At 44.5% G+C, this 13,478-nt stretch overlaps 1 protein-coding gene across 1 annotated transcript in view; it reads right to left on the bottom strand.

Annotated features, from left to right (window-relative positions):
• CD58 (CD58 molecule) overlaps positions 1-9,375 on the bottom strand; it is a 42,920-nt gene extending 33,545 nt beyond the window's left edge. Inside the window, exon 1 of the mRNA XM_055401540.2 lies at positions 9,218-9,375. Within this exon, the coding sequence (XP_055257515.1) occupies positions 9,218-9,287 (70 nt within the window). The 5' untranslated portion in view covers positions 9,288-9,375. The remainder of the gene's footprint in view (positions 1-9,217) is intronic.
• Positions 9,376-13,478: the final 4,103 nt, after the last annotated feature.

Here is a 13,478-nt window from a genome sequence, read left to right on the forward strand (position 1 = left end):
CACACCAATATTCATTGCAACATTATTTACAATAGACAAGATATGGAAGCAACCTATGTGTCTATAGATACATGAATGAATAAAGAAGACGTGGTGTTTATAAACAATGGAATATTACTCGCCCATTAAAAATGAAATCTTGGCTTTTACAGCAACATGGATAGATATAGAAGGTATTGTGCTGAGTAAAATTAGTGAGACAGGGGAAGACCAATACCATATGATTTTACTTATATGTGAAATCTAAAAACAAACAAACATTCAAAAGAGAAACTGACTCATAGATACAGAGAACAAATTGGTAGTTACCAGAGGGAAGGTGGGTAGAGGGGTGAGTGAGATAGGTGAGGGAGATTAAGAAGTACAAACTACCAGTTATAAAATAAATAAGTTATGGAGATGTAATATACAGCATAGGGAATATAGCCAATAATATTCTAATGACTTTCTATGGTGACAGGTGATAACTAGACTTATTGTGATCATTTTGTAATGTATAAAAATATTGACTCACTATGTTTACACCTGAAACTAATGTAATATTATAAGTCAATTTAAAAAGGGAAAAAAACAAATAACAGTAATAAGTATACAATTAATTCAATTTTTAAAAATTATAGTAAAAAGACAGCAACAAAACAAATTCCCAGATCCAGTTCTTTAAAAGTAGCTGCAAGTCGTTTTAAAAATTCCTAAAAGATACCTGTCAAAGATAAAAAACAGCACCAAATGCAAAAATGTGAAATTTAATTAGATCTTGGTATTTTAAAAGACATTCTTGTGACAATTGAAGGAATCTGAATAAGAGTAGAAGTTAAGTGATTTATGAAATTATTGTTAATTTCTATATTAACAAATATTGTTAATTTACAAATATTATGTTATTGGGTTTATGCCAAAGCATTTCGGAGTAAAGTGTGGATGTATAAAACAGTATAGTTATGGCAAAATATTAATAAATTAATACATAAATAAACCCCCATTCTTAATTCCATGGCCCAAAGAAAGTTCCTCCACCCCTGCATTGTAGATTACAATATTGAATACAATCTATGTGACTGGTAATTTGGAGTTTTATATCATTTTACCTGCTTTGACATTACATCGGGCAATATATACATGTTATAAGACATCAACTATGGTTATACCAATCATCAAAAAGTTGCTTATCTGGACTTCCCAGTGGCCTAGCAGTTAGGATTATAGGCTTTCACTGCCTTGACCCAGATTCAGTCCCTGGTTGGGGAAAGATCCCGCAAACCACATGATCCAGGGGGGAAAAGTTGGTAATCTATTCTTGGGTTGGGAATACATGGACTTTGAGTCATGGACTAAGTGCTAGCAGGTTCTATCACTTCTCTGCTGTGTGAACTTTGACATGGTACTCAACACACCTCAACTATTTTTCTCCTCTTTAATAGTCTCCACCTTATAAAACTAGTACAACAATCAAATGAAAACAAAAACTTAAAACTCTAAGCACAACACTTGGCACAGAGCATGTGCTTAATTCGTGGCAACTATTATATCCACCCCATTGTAATACTGGCTCTAGTTGTTTTTTTTTAATAGAAATACACAACATTATTTTGACTTGGATTATCTTTCCTAAATAAAAACACACAGACTCTCCAAACCTGAAGTCAAACAAAGTATATGAATAAGTCTCACATAACAATGAGCTTCCCCAGTGGCTCAGCAGTAAAAGAAGTCACCTGCTAATGTAGGAGCCAAAGGAGCCGCAGGTTCAATCCCCGGGTCAGGAAGATCCCCTGGGGAAAGGCATGGCAACCCACTCTAGTACTCTTACCTGAAAAATCCCATAGACAGAGGAGCCTGGTGGGCTACCATCCATAGGGTCGCAGAGAGTCAGACATGACTGAAGCAACTTAGCACACACGCGCATAACAATGTGAGATTACATAAGAATTTAAAATGGAGAAATGTTTGACCAATACTTTACCATCTGATGTTCAACAGTTCCTATTTTTGAGCTTGCTACTTGCCCAGAACTACACAGGTCCTGTCCACGTTACCCCACCGATGCACTCCACTGCTCAATCCTGCCAGCCTAGCCTTCAAAACACCCCCTGATAGTCCCTATTCCTCACCCCACCCCATCCTTTCTTACCCACCCCCAGCTAGTCATTGTTCCCACAGCCTCCTAACTGGTCTCCCTGCTTCTCCTTTTTCATCAGCAAGGACTATTCTCTACCCAGCATCCAGAATAATTCATTTAAACACTCAAGTCATCACAATTTCACTCCTGTTCAAAACTCTCTGAGACTTCCTACTTCACTGGGAATTTAAAAAGTTAATCTTTAAGGGCCCACAAAACTTTATCTCTAGAATCCAGCCCTGACTACTTGTACAATTTAATTTCCTATTTACTCCCCAGCACGGTGGTCTCCTCAAAGTTCCTTAAATGTTTGAAACCTATATCAGGGTTTTTGCTGCCATCCTCTCTGTCTGGACTACTACTCTCCCAGTCACCTGTCCTGTTCCATCACTTCCTTTTAAGTCTACACTCAACTGTTTTCCCTTTTAAAGAGACCTCCCCTGACTACACTATATAAAATACTAACTACCAGAGAGCCACTGAATGAAACATACCTCCAGCCCACAGAGCACTATGCAGCTGTAAAAAAAAAAAAAAAAGAGGATGATTTCTATGAACTTATATGGAATGATTTTCCAGACATGTGGTTAAGTGACAAAAACAACATATAACAGAGTACATTGAGTATGTTACCTATTGCTTGAAAGGGAATTACAAACAAACATATGTATCTGTATCTACAGAAAGAAGTAGGAAAGATACAAACAAACAAATGATATGTTGTGGGGGAGAGAGAGGGATGGAATAGAATTTCTGAGCATTTTTAAATGGTCATCCCTCAGTATCCACAGGGTATTGGTTCCAGGATCCCAGTGGATAACAAACTCTGAGGATGCTGAAGTCCCTTACATAAAAACGGCATAGTAACCTATGCACATCTTCTCATATACTTTAAATCATCTCTAGATTACTTGTAATATCTAATACAATGTAAATACTATTTAAATAATTCTAAATACAACATAGTTCAGTTCAGTAGCTCAGTTGTGTCCAACTCTTTGCGATCCCATGAACCACAGCTCGTCAGGCCTCCTTGTCCATCACCAACTCCCGGAGTCCACCCAAACCCATGTCCACTGAATCAGTGATGCCATCTAAATACAATATAAATGCTATTTAAATAGTTTTCAGAATACAGCAAATTCAAGTTTCGCTTTTTGAGATTTTATGGAATTTTTTTCCTGAATATTCTTGATCTGTGGTTGGTTGAATCCACAGAAGCAGAACCTGCAAATATGGAAGACCAGGTGTGTTTGGTTTTGATTTGAACCATGTTAACAGCTTCGAAAAAGCAAGAGAGTTCCAAAAAAACATCTATTTCTGCTTCATTGACTATGCCAAAGCCTTTGACTGTGTGGATCACAATAAACTGTGGAACATTCTGAAAGAGATGGGAATACCAGACCACCTGACCTGCCTCTTGAGAAACCTATACGCAGTTCAGGAAGCAACAGTTAGAACTGGGCATGAAACAACAGACTGGTTCCAAAAAGGAAAAGGAGTACGTCAAAGCTGTATATTGTCACCCTGCTTATTTAACTTATATGCACAGTACATCATGAGAAATGCTGGGCTGGATGAAGCACAAGCTGGAATCAAGATTGCCAGGAGAAATATCAATAACCTCAGATATGAAGATGACACCACCCTTATGGCAGAAAGGGAAGAGGAACTAAAAAGCCTCTTGATGAAAGTGAAAGAGGAGAGTGAAAAAGCTGGCTTAAAGCTCAACAATTCAGAAAACTAAAATCATGGCATCTGGTCCCATCACTTCATGGGAAATAGATGGGGAAACAGTGGAAACAGTGTCAGACTTTATTTTTTTGGGCTCCAAAATCACTGCAGATGCTGACTGCAGCCATGAAATTAAAAGACGCTTACTCCTTGGAAGGAAAGTTATGACCAACCTAGATAGCATATTAAAAAGCAGAGACATTACTTTGCCAACCAAGGTCCATCTAGTCAAGGCTATGGTTTTTCCAGTGGTCATGTATGGATGTGAGAGTTAGACTGTGAAGAAAGCTGAGTGCCAAAGAATTGATGCTTTTGAACTGTGGTGTTGGAGAAGACTCTTGAGAGTCCCTTGGACTGCGAGGAGATCCAACCAGTCTATCCTAAAGGAGACCAGTCCTGGGTGTTCACTGGGAGCACTGATGCTGAGGCTGAAACTCCAATACTTTGGCCACCTCATGAGACGAGTTGACTCACTGGAAAAGACTCTGATGTTGGGAGGGATTAGGGGCAGGAGGAGAAGGGGACGACAGAGGATGAGATGGCTGGATGGCATCACCAACTCAATGCATATGAGTTTGGGTGAACTCTGGGAGTTGGTGATGGACAGGGAGGCCTGGCGTGCTGCCATTCATGGGGTCGCAAATAGTCGGACATGACTGAATGACTGAATTGAACAGCTTCCATATTTTAAAATTAAATTAAAGTGGGGGAAACCTAACAATGAATAGACAGAAACACATTGATGTAACTATGTATCCTTTGATAACATAACCACACAGAGGAAAAATTAAGAATTAATTCAAGTAACATGAAAATACAGTGTTCTGTACATATTTAGTAGAATATATGGAAGAAAGAAAATTTTGAACTATATTTAGTAAAACTTGTGCTTGGGAGTAGTATTGGCACAGGAATTATGGAACTAGTTTGTGTTTAATGTAGATTTGGCAAATATACTAATGCTACTAAGAATAGAATTCTCACTGCAGTGAAGGAAGATACTAATACGGAACAGGGAGGAAACAGAACTGTATTGTTGGATTACTTTGTGGTAACAAGATAAATGCATGACTTTGTGAAAGCTATTTCCTAGCTCTGAGAACTGACAGGGCCCAGAAGCTGTGACTTCAGAAGCCTTGAGCACACCTAGTGTGCGTGTGTTCAATCGCTCAGTTGTGTCTTACTCTTCCCGACCCCATGGACTGTAGCTCATCAGGCTCCTCTAGTCCATGGGGTTTCCCAGGAAAGAATACTAGAGTGGGTTGCCATTTTCTTCTCCAGGGGGTCTTCCCAACCCAGTGATCAAACCCACGACTCTTATGTCTCCTCATTAGCAGGCGGATTCTTTACCACTGAGCCACCTGGGAAGCCCTACGCACATCTAGTACCCAGATCTTAAATTCTAAATGCCATTCCCCACTAAAAGAAAAAGGGAATCTAATGAGCCCAAGGCTGAGGCAGGAAAGGTACAAAATGAGCCCAGCACATCCTTCTATGAAAGCAAGGAAGGAAGTGCACAAAACGGAAGCGTGGAGGGGTCCCAGTGTCCAAATTCAGAATCACCAAGCATCAGAATGAATAATGACAGGAACGCTATCTTAAATGAAACCCAGGAGTCCTTACTAGTACTAAAAAATAAAATAAAAAGGGAGGTGCAAAAGCTCCTTGTTACTGAAGACTGTCAGTAAAGTATACAGACAAATAGGGATAAAAAACTGCCATCTGCAACAATTTAGTGATAATGGACTCGGGAAAGAATTGTCGCTGAGTGCTGAAACACGGGGTTAAAGGTGGTTGGAGAACAGGACATTCACACAATCTCAGTGTGTCTCTTAACGAATTACATATTACAGACATGCCTCATTTTATTATGCTGCATTTTATTGCACTTTGTGGATACTGTGCTTTTTACACAAACTGAAGTTTTGTGGCAACTCTGCACTGTCAGATAGCAGTCAGCAATTTTTACCAAAGCAAAACCAACCAATAGAATATTGTAAAATAAAAAATAAATAAAATAAAATATTTTTTTAATTAAGGTATATACCTTTTCTTAGACACAATGCTATGGCACGCTTAGACTACACTATAATGTAAATGTCATTTTTAAATGCACTAGGAAATAAAAACTCATATGACTTGCTTTATTGCAATATTTGCTTTGTTGAAGTGGTTAGGAGCTGAGCCCACCTATCTCCTATATTTACTCGCCTCTACAATAGAGAAATCTGATGAACCTCACCTTAACCAAACAATCGACATTAACATCTCCGATAATCAGCAAATGGACTGCATCTGCACCCTGACGAGATGCACACCTGTGCTCAGGAAAGTCCACATCAGAATTTAAGCATGCACTCCAACACTGAGGGACATTTTTATAAAACAACTCGTCCAGACCCTTCAAAAAGAGCAACGTCATAAAGTTTAAAAAAAGAAAAATGTTGGCAACAGTTTAGATTTTTAGATTCAAGGGGATTAAAAAAGCATGGAGATTCCCTGGTAGTTCAGCTGGTAGAGAATCTGCCGGCAATGCAGGAGACCCTGGTTTGATTCCTAGGTCGGGAAGATCCCCTTGAGGAGGGCATGGCAACCCACTCCAGTTTTCTTGCCTGGTGAGTCGCCATGGACAGAGGAGCCTGGCGGGCTACAGTTCATGGGGTCGCAAAGAGTCAGACAGGACTGGGCGACTAAGTATAGCACAGCACAAACAGGCATGAGTACTAAACTTGATGTATGATCCAGGACTGGCTTCTGGACCCCATCTGAAAACAGTCTTTTATCAATGCTATACTTCCTGACTCTGAACATGGTGCCAGGGCTTACTGGAGACATATTATTCTTACAAGACCTATGTTGAAATATTTAGGGTTAAGGTGTTGTAAGAGCTGCAGTTCTCAAACGGTTTAGCAAAAAAACAAACAAAAGTAACTGGGTAGGTGTAGGTGTTTGTCTCTATAAAGAGAGAGAAGTAAACCAAATGTGATAAAATGTTAATAACTGGTGATTCAAGGAGAAAGGCGTGCAAGTGTTCACTGTACTGTTTTTGCAACTATTCTAAAGATTTTAAGTTTTCCAAAATTTAAGAAAATTAGTAAGAACTATTAACCACTTCCATTTCCCTTGCTCTGCACTACTAATCTCTGTATTAGTAAATGTTCACCACCAACCAACAACTACACATTCACTGCTTTCTTTCTTCACTGTGTCTCTCCCACTCTAACAATTGTAAGCTTCCCTGTGCTGACACAGAGCTGGCAGTAAGTACCTGTTAAATGACTGATGCTCACATTCTATGAAGCAGATGTTAGTATCCTTTCTCTCACGTGTGTGGTGTTCTCTCTTCAAAGGCAAAGATAGAGAGTCACAGAGAAGTGAGGTAACTTACAGAAGTTTTAACCCTGAGGGGTGGGGCCGGGGTCTGAGAGCCAATACTGTTAATCACTTTTAGGCAGCTTTCCCCACTGAGACCGGCTTGGTACCCAAAGGGCTCACTATCTGCAGAACTATAGAGTTTTCCTTAGCACAAAGCCTATTCAGAGAAGGTAATATTCATGCTTGCAGAACCAAATGACCTCTGAATAAATAAATGAATTAGGTGGGAGAGACCACCATGAGAGGATTGTTTAGAGAGTCTTCCTAGAAGAGGTGTGGCTAGATGGGTAGACTGAGTTTTCAGTGGAAAAGAGCATAGCAACTGGCAGTGGTGGCCAAAGGTGCGTTCTGAGACCAGGGAGAGACCCGCACACCTGAAGGAATTACCTCATCCATTCAACCTCGGTGTGTGCTTCTTCCTCATGCTGACAGCTCTGGCCTATGAAACCCTCACAACCTTTGGGGCCTGTGATGGTACCTGTCCCGGCCCCCTCTGCCTCCAATCCCTCTTAACTACAATCTTTTCTCTTCATTGCTGTCAGATTATTCTAAGTGGATGGATCTGCTCCTGTCAGGCCCAGAAACAGGTCTCCTTTGCCTGCAGGAGAGAATCCCAGCTCCCAAAGGGGACTTTCGGAGTCCCCCATGGGGCCTCAAGGCACACCTCCCCACGGGCACACCGACTCTCCAGTGACACTGATGGCTCCCTACTGCCAAAGTTTACCCTCTACACTCTCCTCCTCTTTCTTTCTTGATCTCCTCCTCCTGGCATCTTTTCACCTAACATCATGGCATGATACCAACTGTTCTCGGAGGCTAGGTTCAAACACCCTCCCTTCCAGGAAGCTTTTGCTTCACGAAAAATATTTGATTTCACCAAAGATGTGGCTGTCTTCCCTCTGCACGCCCGCAGCACTTTATATTTACCTCTCTTACAACATTTACTTCTGTGCCTTACCCTGTAGGAACTTTTGAGCATATGTCGACCCCCCCCCCCCCAGGCTGTACTCCATAGACGCATGCATCCCACAGGCACTCAACACACTCTGAAGGCAGAGTGGAGAGGAAAGGCTGATCAGGTGTGTGTGCTAAAGGGCCAGCAGAGGGATTCCAAGTACTAGTTAAGGGGGCTGTTACTATGCTCCAGGGGTTTGGCTATGACTTAACTAGGGGCCTGTGTGGGGAGAGGTTGATGATGTGGGTGAGGAGGTAAAAAAATGGAGACAAAGATACCTATCTTATGGGGCTGTCGTGACGATTTAACTGAGGAAGTGTGAAAAGGAGGAACACAGTCCTAGATTCTCACATATTCGTCCTCTTCTGTTCGGAAGGGAGGGGAAAGCAGCACCAGCCACAGTACTTAGAAACTCCGAATCGAGGCCCTCTCCTTCCTGCTGCTAGGCGATTCTGAACCACCGCCATCAGCCAGGGCGCGGCCGCGGGACAGGCGCGGTTGCACTTGGCTTTGGCCGCGGCGCGCCCACCCCAGCGCAGAAGCCGGCGCGCGCGCGCACAGTGCGATCCACTGCCCGTGGAGACCCGCCCCGGACAAGCTCGCGGGCTGCGGAAGCAGTAAAAAAAAAAAAAAAGATCTGCTCAAGTTCTGGACGATGGCGTCTCGGGAAGTAGTAACTTAGTGACTGGGGTCGCGCAGAAAAGGCACCCCTTCCAGAAGAACACGGGGTGGAAGACAAGCGGGGATCGGGGGTCGTGAGAGTTAAGAAGGATTCCCAAAGGGAGGAAAGAGCGCAGGGGAGGTGAACGAGCCGGAGTCTGGTTTCTTTTTCCCAGACCTCAGAGCCTGAGGAGCAAGTTTCTTACTGACCACCCTACGGTGATTTGTGGATGACACGACCAGGTCCCGCGCACGTGCCCCCCGCCACCTTCGCCACCCGAACTTGCGGCCGCCTTGGGCCGCGCCTGTCCGGGGGTCCAGTGATACCTCGCGCTACCGGTCCCCGTGGGCTCCCGGAGGAGGCCTCCACTCACCCAATTTGAGGAACAGGCAAACCACTCCAAGGGCCCCCACGGCCCACCCAGGGGCGCTCCCTGCGGCCATGGCGGTCCGGGCAGTTGCTGCTAATGGGCCGCAGCGGCACACCTCGGCCTGCGGGAGAGCCGGCCCCACTGTGCGCCCCGCCCCGCCCCGCGCGCCCCGCCTCCCGCCGGAGGGCTGGCACCGGATGCAGTCTGGGCGCCCGTCCTTTTCTCTTCTCGCGGACTCGGTTCGGCTCCCAGTCGTTCCTGCCATTCCGCAGCCACCCGCTTTGCTCTGTGGAGCTCTTTAGCAAAAGTGGCGTGCGTTTTTACAACCAGGTTTATCCTCGTTCCTCCCGCACTTTTCCTTGGCATTTGGAACGCGATGGAGGTGCCCCCGCAGCTGGGGGTATCGGACTGTCGCTCCCCGAAAGCTGCGCCCCACTGGGCGGGAGGTGACAGGAGAACTCTGGTGGGACACGGAGGTTCCGAAGCGCTTTATTCTTTCAGCGCTTTCCAGCAGCTGCAGCAGCGCAGTTTTACCTGCCGGTTAAGACGGTGAAGAACCTGCCGACAATGCAGGAGACCCGGGTTCGATCCCTGGGTCAGGAAGATTTCCCTGGAGACGGGACCAGCAACCCGCTCCAGTATTCTTGCCTGGAGAATCCCATGGACAGAGGAACCTGGCGGGCTACAGTCCATGAGGTCGCAAAGCGTCGGGCACGACTGAGCGAATAGCACACACACTCCCCTTTTATGACTAGATAAAACAGCCTCTTTGAACCACTCTTTCCTCAAGTATTAAAACGAAAGGAAACGGGACATGTTAGACAATTGCTAGAATGTGCAGAGTTCCTGGGTGCAGCCCCAGCCTCCCTACCCCTCCCAACTGCCTATCTCTCATTCAAGTGCAGTCCCCTTTTCCTTAAGACCAACTGCCACCCCAGCACTCCCCTACCCTGAGCTGGGATTTCCAGCCTCGGGTTTCTCCCTTCTCATTTTGCTCTGTTTCACTCTTCCTCCTATTCCTCAGGCTGAGGAGTCAAGGCTGTTCACCCCTCAGTGTTTGGCCTCCCCAGATCTCTGGCCCTCAAGCTGCAGTGGGCACTTGCACTCTCCATCTTATTGGCTAGTCCTCTCGCCTCAAATCCACCTGTTCCCAGATTCTGTTACCACTGTATTCCCAGAACCAGCTCCTGGCATGGGCCTCCTTGACACCTCCCTTTCTTTCAGATAGAAGCACCAGACTGACCTCCGCTCAGCCACTGTGGCTCAGGGAATTCTTCCTTACCATGTGAGCAGGAAACTCCTCCCATGAACTGGACTCGTGAACTCGATCCTCTGTTGTCCTAACAAACACCAGCCTGTTTGCCAGTTGTGAAAGAGTGGAAATGTGCTTTATTCTTGTTGTGATTGCCATCATCCTCAGCTGGGGACCCCAAAACCATTCAAGATACTTGAACTACACTGTAAGAATCCATACATTATTTCTTAGGCATGAAATTGTAAAAGGTGTCTATATCTGTGAAGTTTCTGGGACCAATGTACCATACCTAAGCTACCCTTAGGCATTCCCTGTCATCTGAAGATACTGGGAGCATAAGGCAGGTACAGTGCGTAGCACAGAAAGTGAAAAGTCACGTTTCTCCTCTACTCTGGGCCAGCAACAATTCAGTTTAACTTGGGAAGGTAAGATGGAGTCAGACCTTTAAACTCTGGGGAGCCCCTCAAAACCCTCAAAGGTTTTGAACTGGGAAGTGATGTAACAGCAGACATCTGTTGAGTACTTACAATGGGCCAAGCCCTGTGTTAAGTGCATTACCTGCATTAATTTAATCTTATTGATGTCCCTGTTTTTACAGATTAGGAAACTGAGGCTCAGAGAAGGTAAATGACTTGCCCAAGGACACACAGCAAGGCACAGAACTGGGAGTCCAACCAAGCTTAAGTCCAAAGCACCACTCTTACCCTTTCATATAGGATGGGCAGCTATACTACTGTTTGGACTGAGCCAGCAAAAGCTGTCAACCCCCTCTGAGCACGGCCAAGTAAAGGACCACCAAGTCACCTGGGACCGGGAAGCATCCCCAGGTCATGGTCTCCAGGTACCAGGTAAGGAATGGTTCATTAAGTCTCCCTTGGTTGGCCATGTGTCTAGCCAAATGAATGATGCCAGCTCTTTCATTAAGAGACATGCTGTGGTTCCAACAAACATTTTTAGATACATCTATATATGCCTGGAACATTCTGAAAGAGATGGGAATCCCAGACCACCTGACCTGCCTCTTGAGAAACCTGTATGCAGGTCAGGAAGCAACAGTTAGAACCGGTCATGGAACAACAGACTGGTTCCAAATAGGAAAAGGAGTGCGTCAAGGTTGTATATTGTCACCTTGCTTATTTAACTTATATGCAGAGTACATCATGAGGAACGCTGGGCTGGAAGAAGCACAAGCTGGAATCAAGATTGCTGGGAGAAATATCAATAACCTCAGATATGCAGATGACACTACCCTTATGGCAGAAAGTGAAGAGGAACTCAAAAGCCTCTTGATGAAAGTGAAAGAGGAGAGTGAAAAGGTTGGCTTGAAGCTCAACATTCAGAAAACAAAGATCATGGCATCTGGTCCCATCACTTCATGGGAAATAGATGGAAAAACAGTGGAAACAGTGTCAGACTTTGTTTTTTTGGGCTCCAAAATCACTGCAGATGCTGATTGCAGCCATGAAATTAAAAGACGCTTGCTCCTTGGAAGGAAAGTTATGACCAACCTTGATAGTATATTAAAAAGCAGAGACATTACTTTGCCGACCAAGGTCCGTCTAGTCAAGGCAATGGTTTTTCCCGTGGTCATGTATGGATGTGAGAGTTGGACTGTGAAGAAAGCTGATCGCCGAAGAATCGATGCTTTTGAACTGTGGTGTTGGAGAAGACTCTTGAGAGTCCCTTATACTGCAAGGAGATCCAACCAGTCCATTCTAAAGGAGATCAATCCTGGATGTTCATTGGAGGGACTGATGCTAAAGCTGAAACTCCAATACTTTGGCCACCTCATGAGACGAGTTGACTCACTGGAAAAGACTCTGATGCTGGGAAAGGTTGGGGGCGGGAGGAGAAGGGGACGACGGAGAATGAGATGGCTGGATGGCATCACCGACTCTGTGGACATGAGTTTGAGTGTACTCCGGGAGTTGGTGATGGACAGGGAGGCCTGGCGTGCTGTGATTCATGGGGTCGCGGAGAGTCGGACACGACTGAGCGACTGAACTGAACTGAACTGAACTGATATATGCCTGGTAGCAGACTTCATGAATCAAACGTGGCTCAGAAAGGCTGGACCTGCAATGCATCAGGCAGATGGCCAAAAAGGCCCTATCCATCTACTGAGGACTGGCCACCAGAAGAAGGGCTGGATGTATTTTATATTCTGTGACCAGTGTGGAGAGGTCCAGTTTTATCTGCTTTTCACTGTAAAGAAACATGGACTAGAAGAAAGGAGGGCTTGTTCAGTCTGCCTGTGTGGCACGGATGGGCTGCTGCTCTTCCCAGCATGTCACCCTCTTGTTCTCTGGCTCTAGTTCCTGCCAAACTTGGAACCACACCCAGGAAGCTTAGGAATCCTAGGTAGACAGAGCAAAACACTGCTCCTAATCCTGCATACATGAAAATGGTCCTTGCCCCATGTGGAAGTGTACGTTCACTTTATTTAAATAAACACTGGGCAGATTAGCACCAAGAGGGTATATGTGTGTGTCGGGGTAATTTTTATTCCATAATCTGTTTCCCTTTTTCAAATGTTCCCCAGCAGAAAAGACAGCATTAGGAGAAAATTAGGCAAAAATAATACATAAGACTTAACATGGAACCATTGTGGGTACCCAAGAGATAAACAGTCATATTTCAACTGCTGGCCAAGCCAGCAGCTGCAAGAAGTTGATAAGCATGCAGCAAATGGGGCTGGGAAGCAGAGGAAAGCACATATTAAAAGCCTTTGAAAGGCCTGAATTTTAAAAAGAAGAAAAAAAAAAAGGAAGTACCTCTTTTGGTTTTTACCTCCATCTAGTTCCTTCTGCACATTCTGTGAATTTTAAAGAATTACAGTTGGGTTCTGACTAACCACGTATCGCTGCTATAGCTTTAATCATGCTGTCATTCTTCCCAACTTGCAGATGTGGTGAACTCCCCCCACCCCCAATTCTTCCAAATTTGCAGATGTGGTGAACTCCCCCCACCCCCAAACCTCCCAGCATTTGAGTTGTGCAGGGAACAGAG

The sequence above is a fragment of the Moschus berezovskii genome, chromosome 4 (genome assembly GCF_049115385.1).
Source record: "Moschus berezovskii isolate FMDL1 chromosome 4, NW_MosBer_1.0, whole genome shotgun sequence".
Lineage (NCBI taxonomy): Eukaryota > Metazoa > Chordata > Mammalia > Artiodactyla > Moschidae > Moschus > Moschus berezovskii.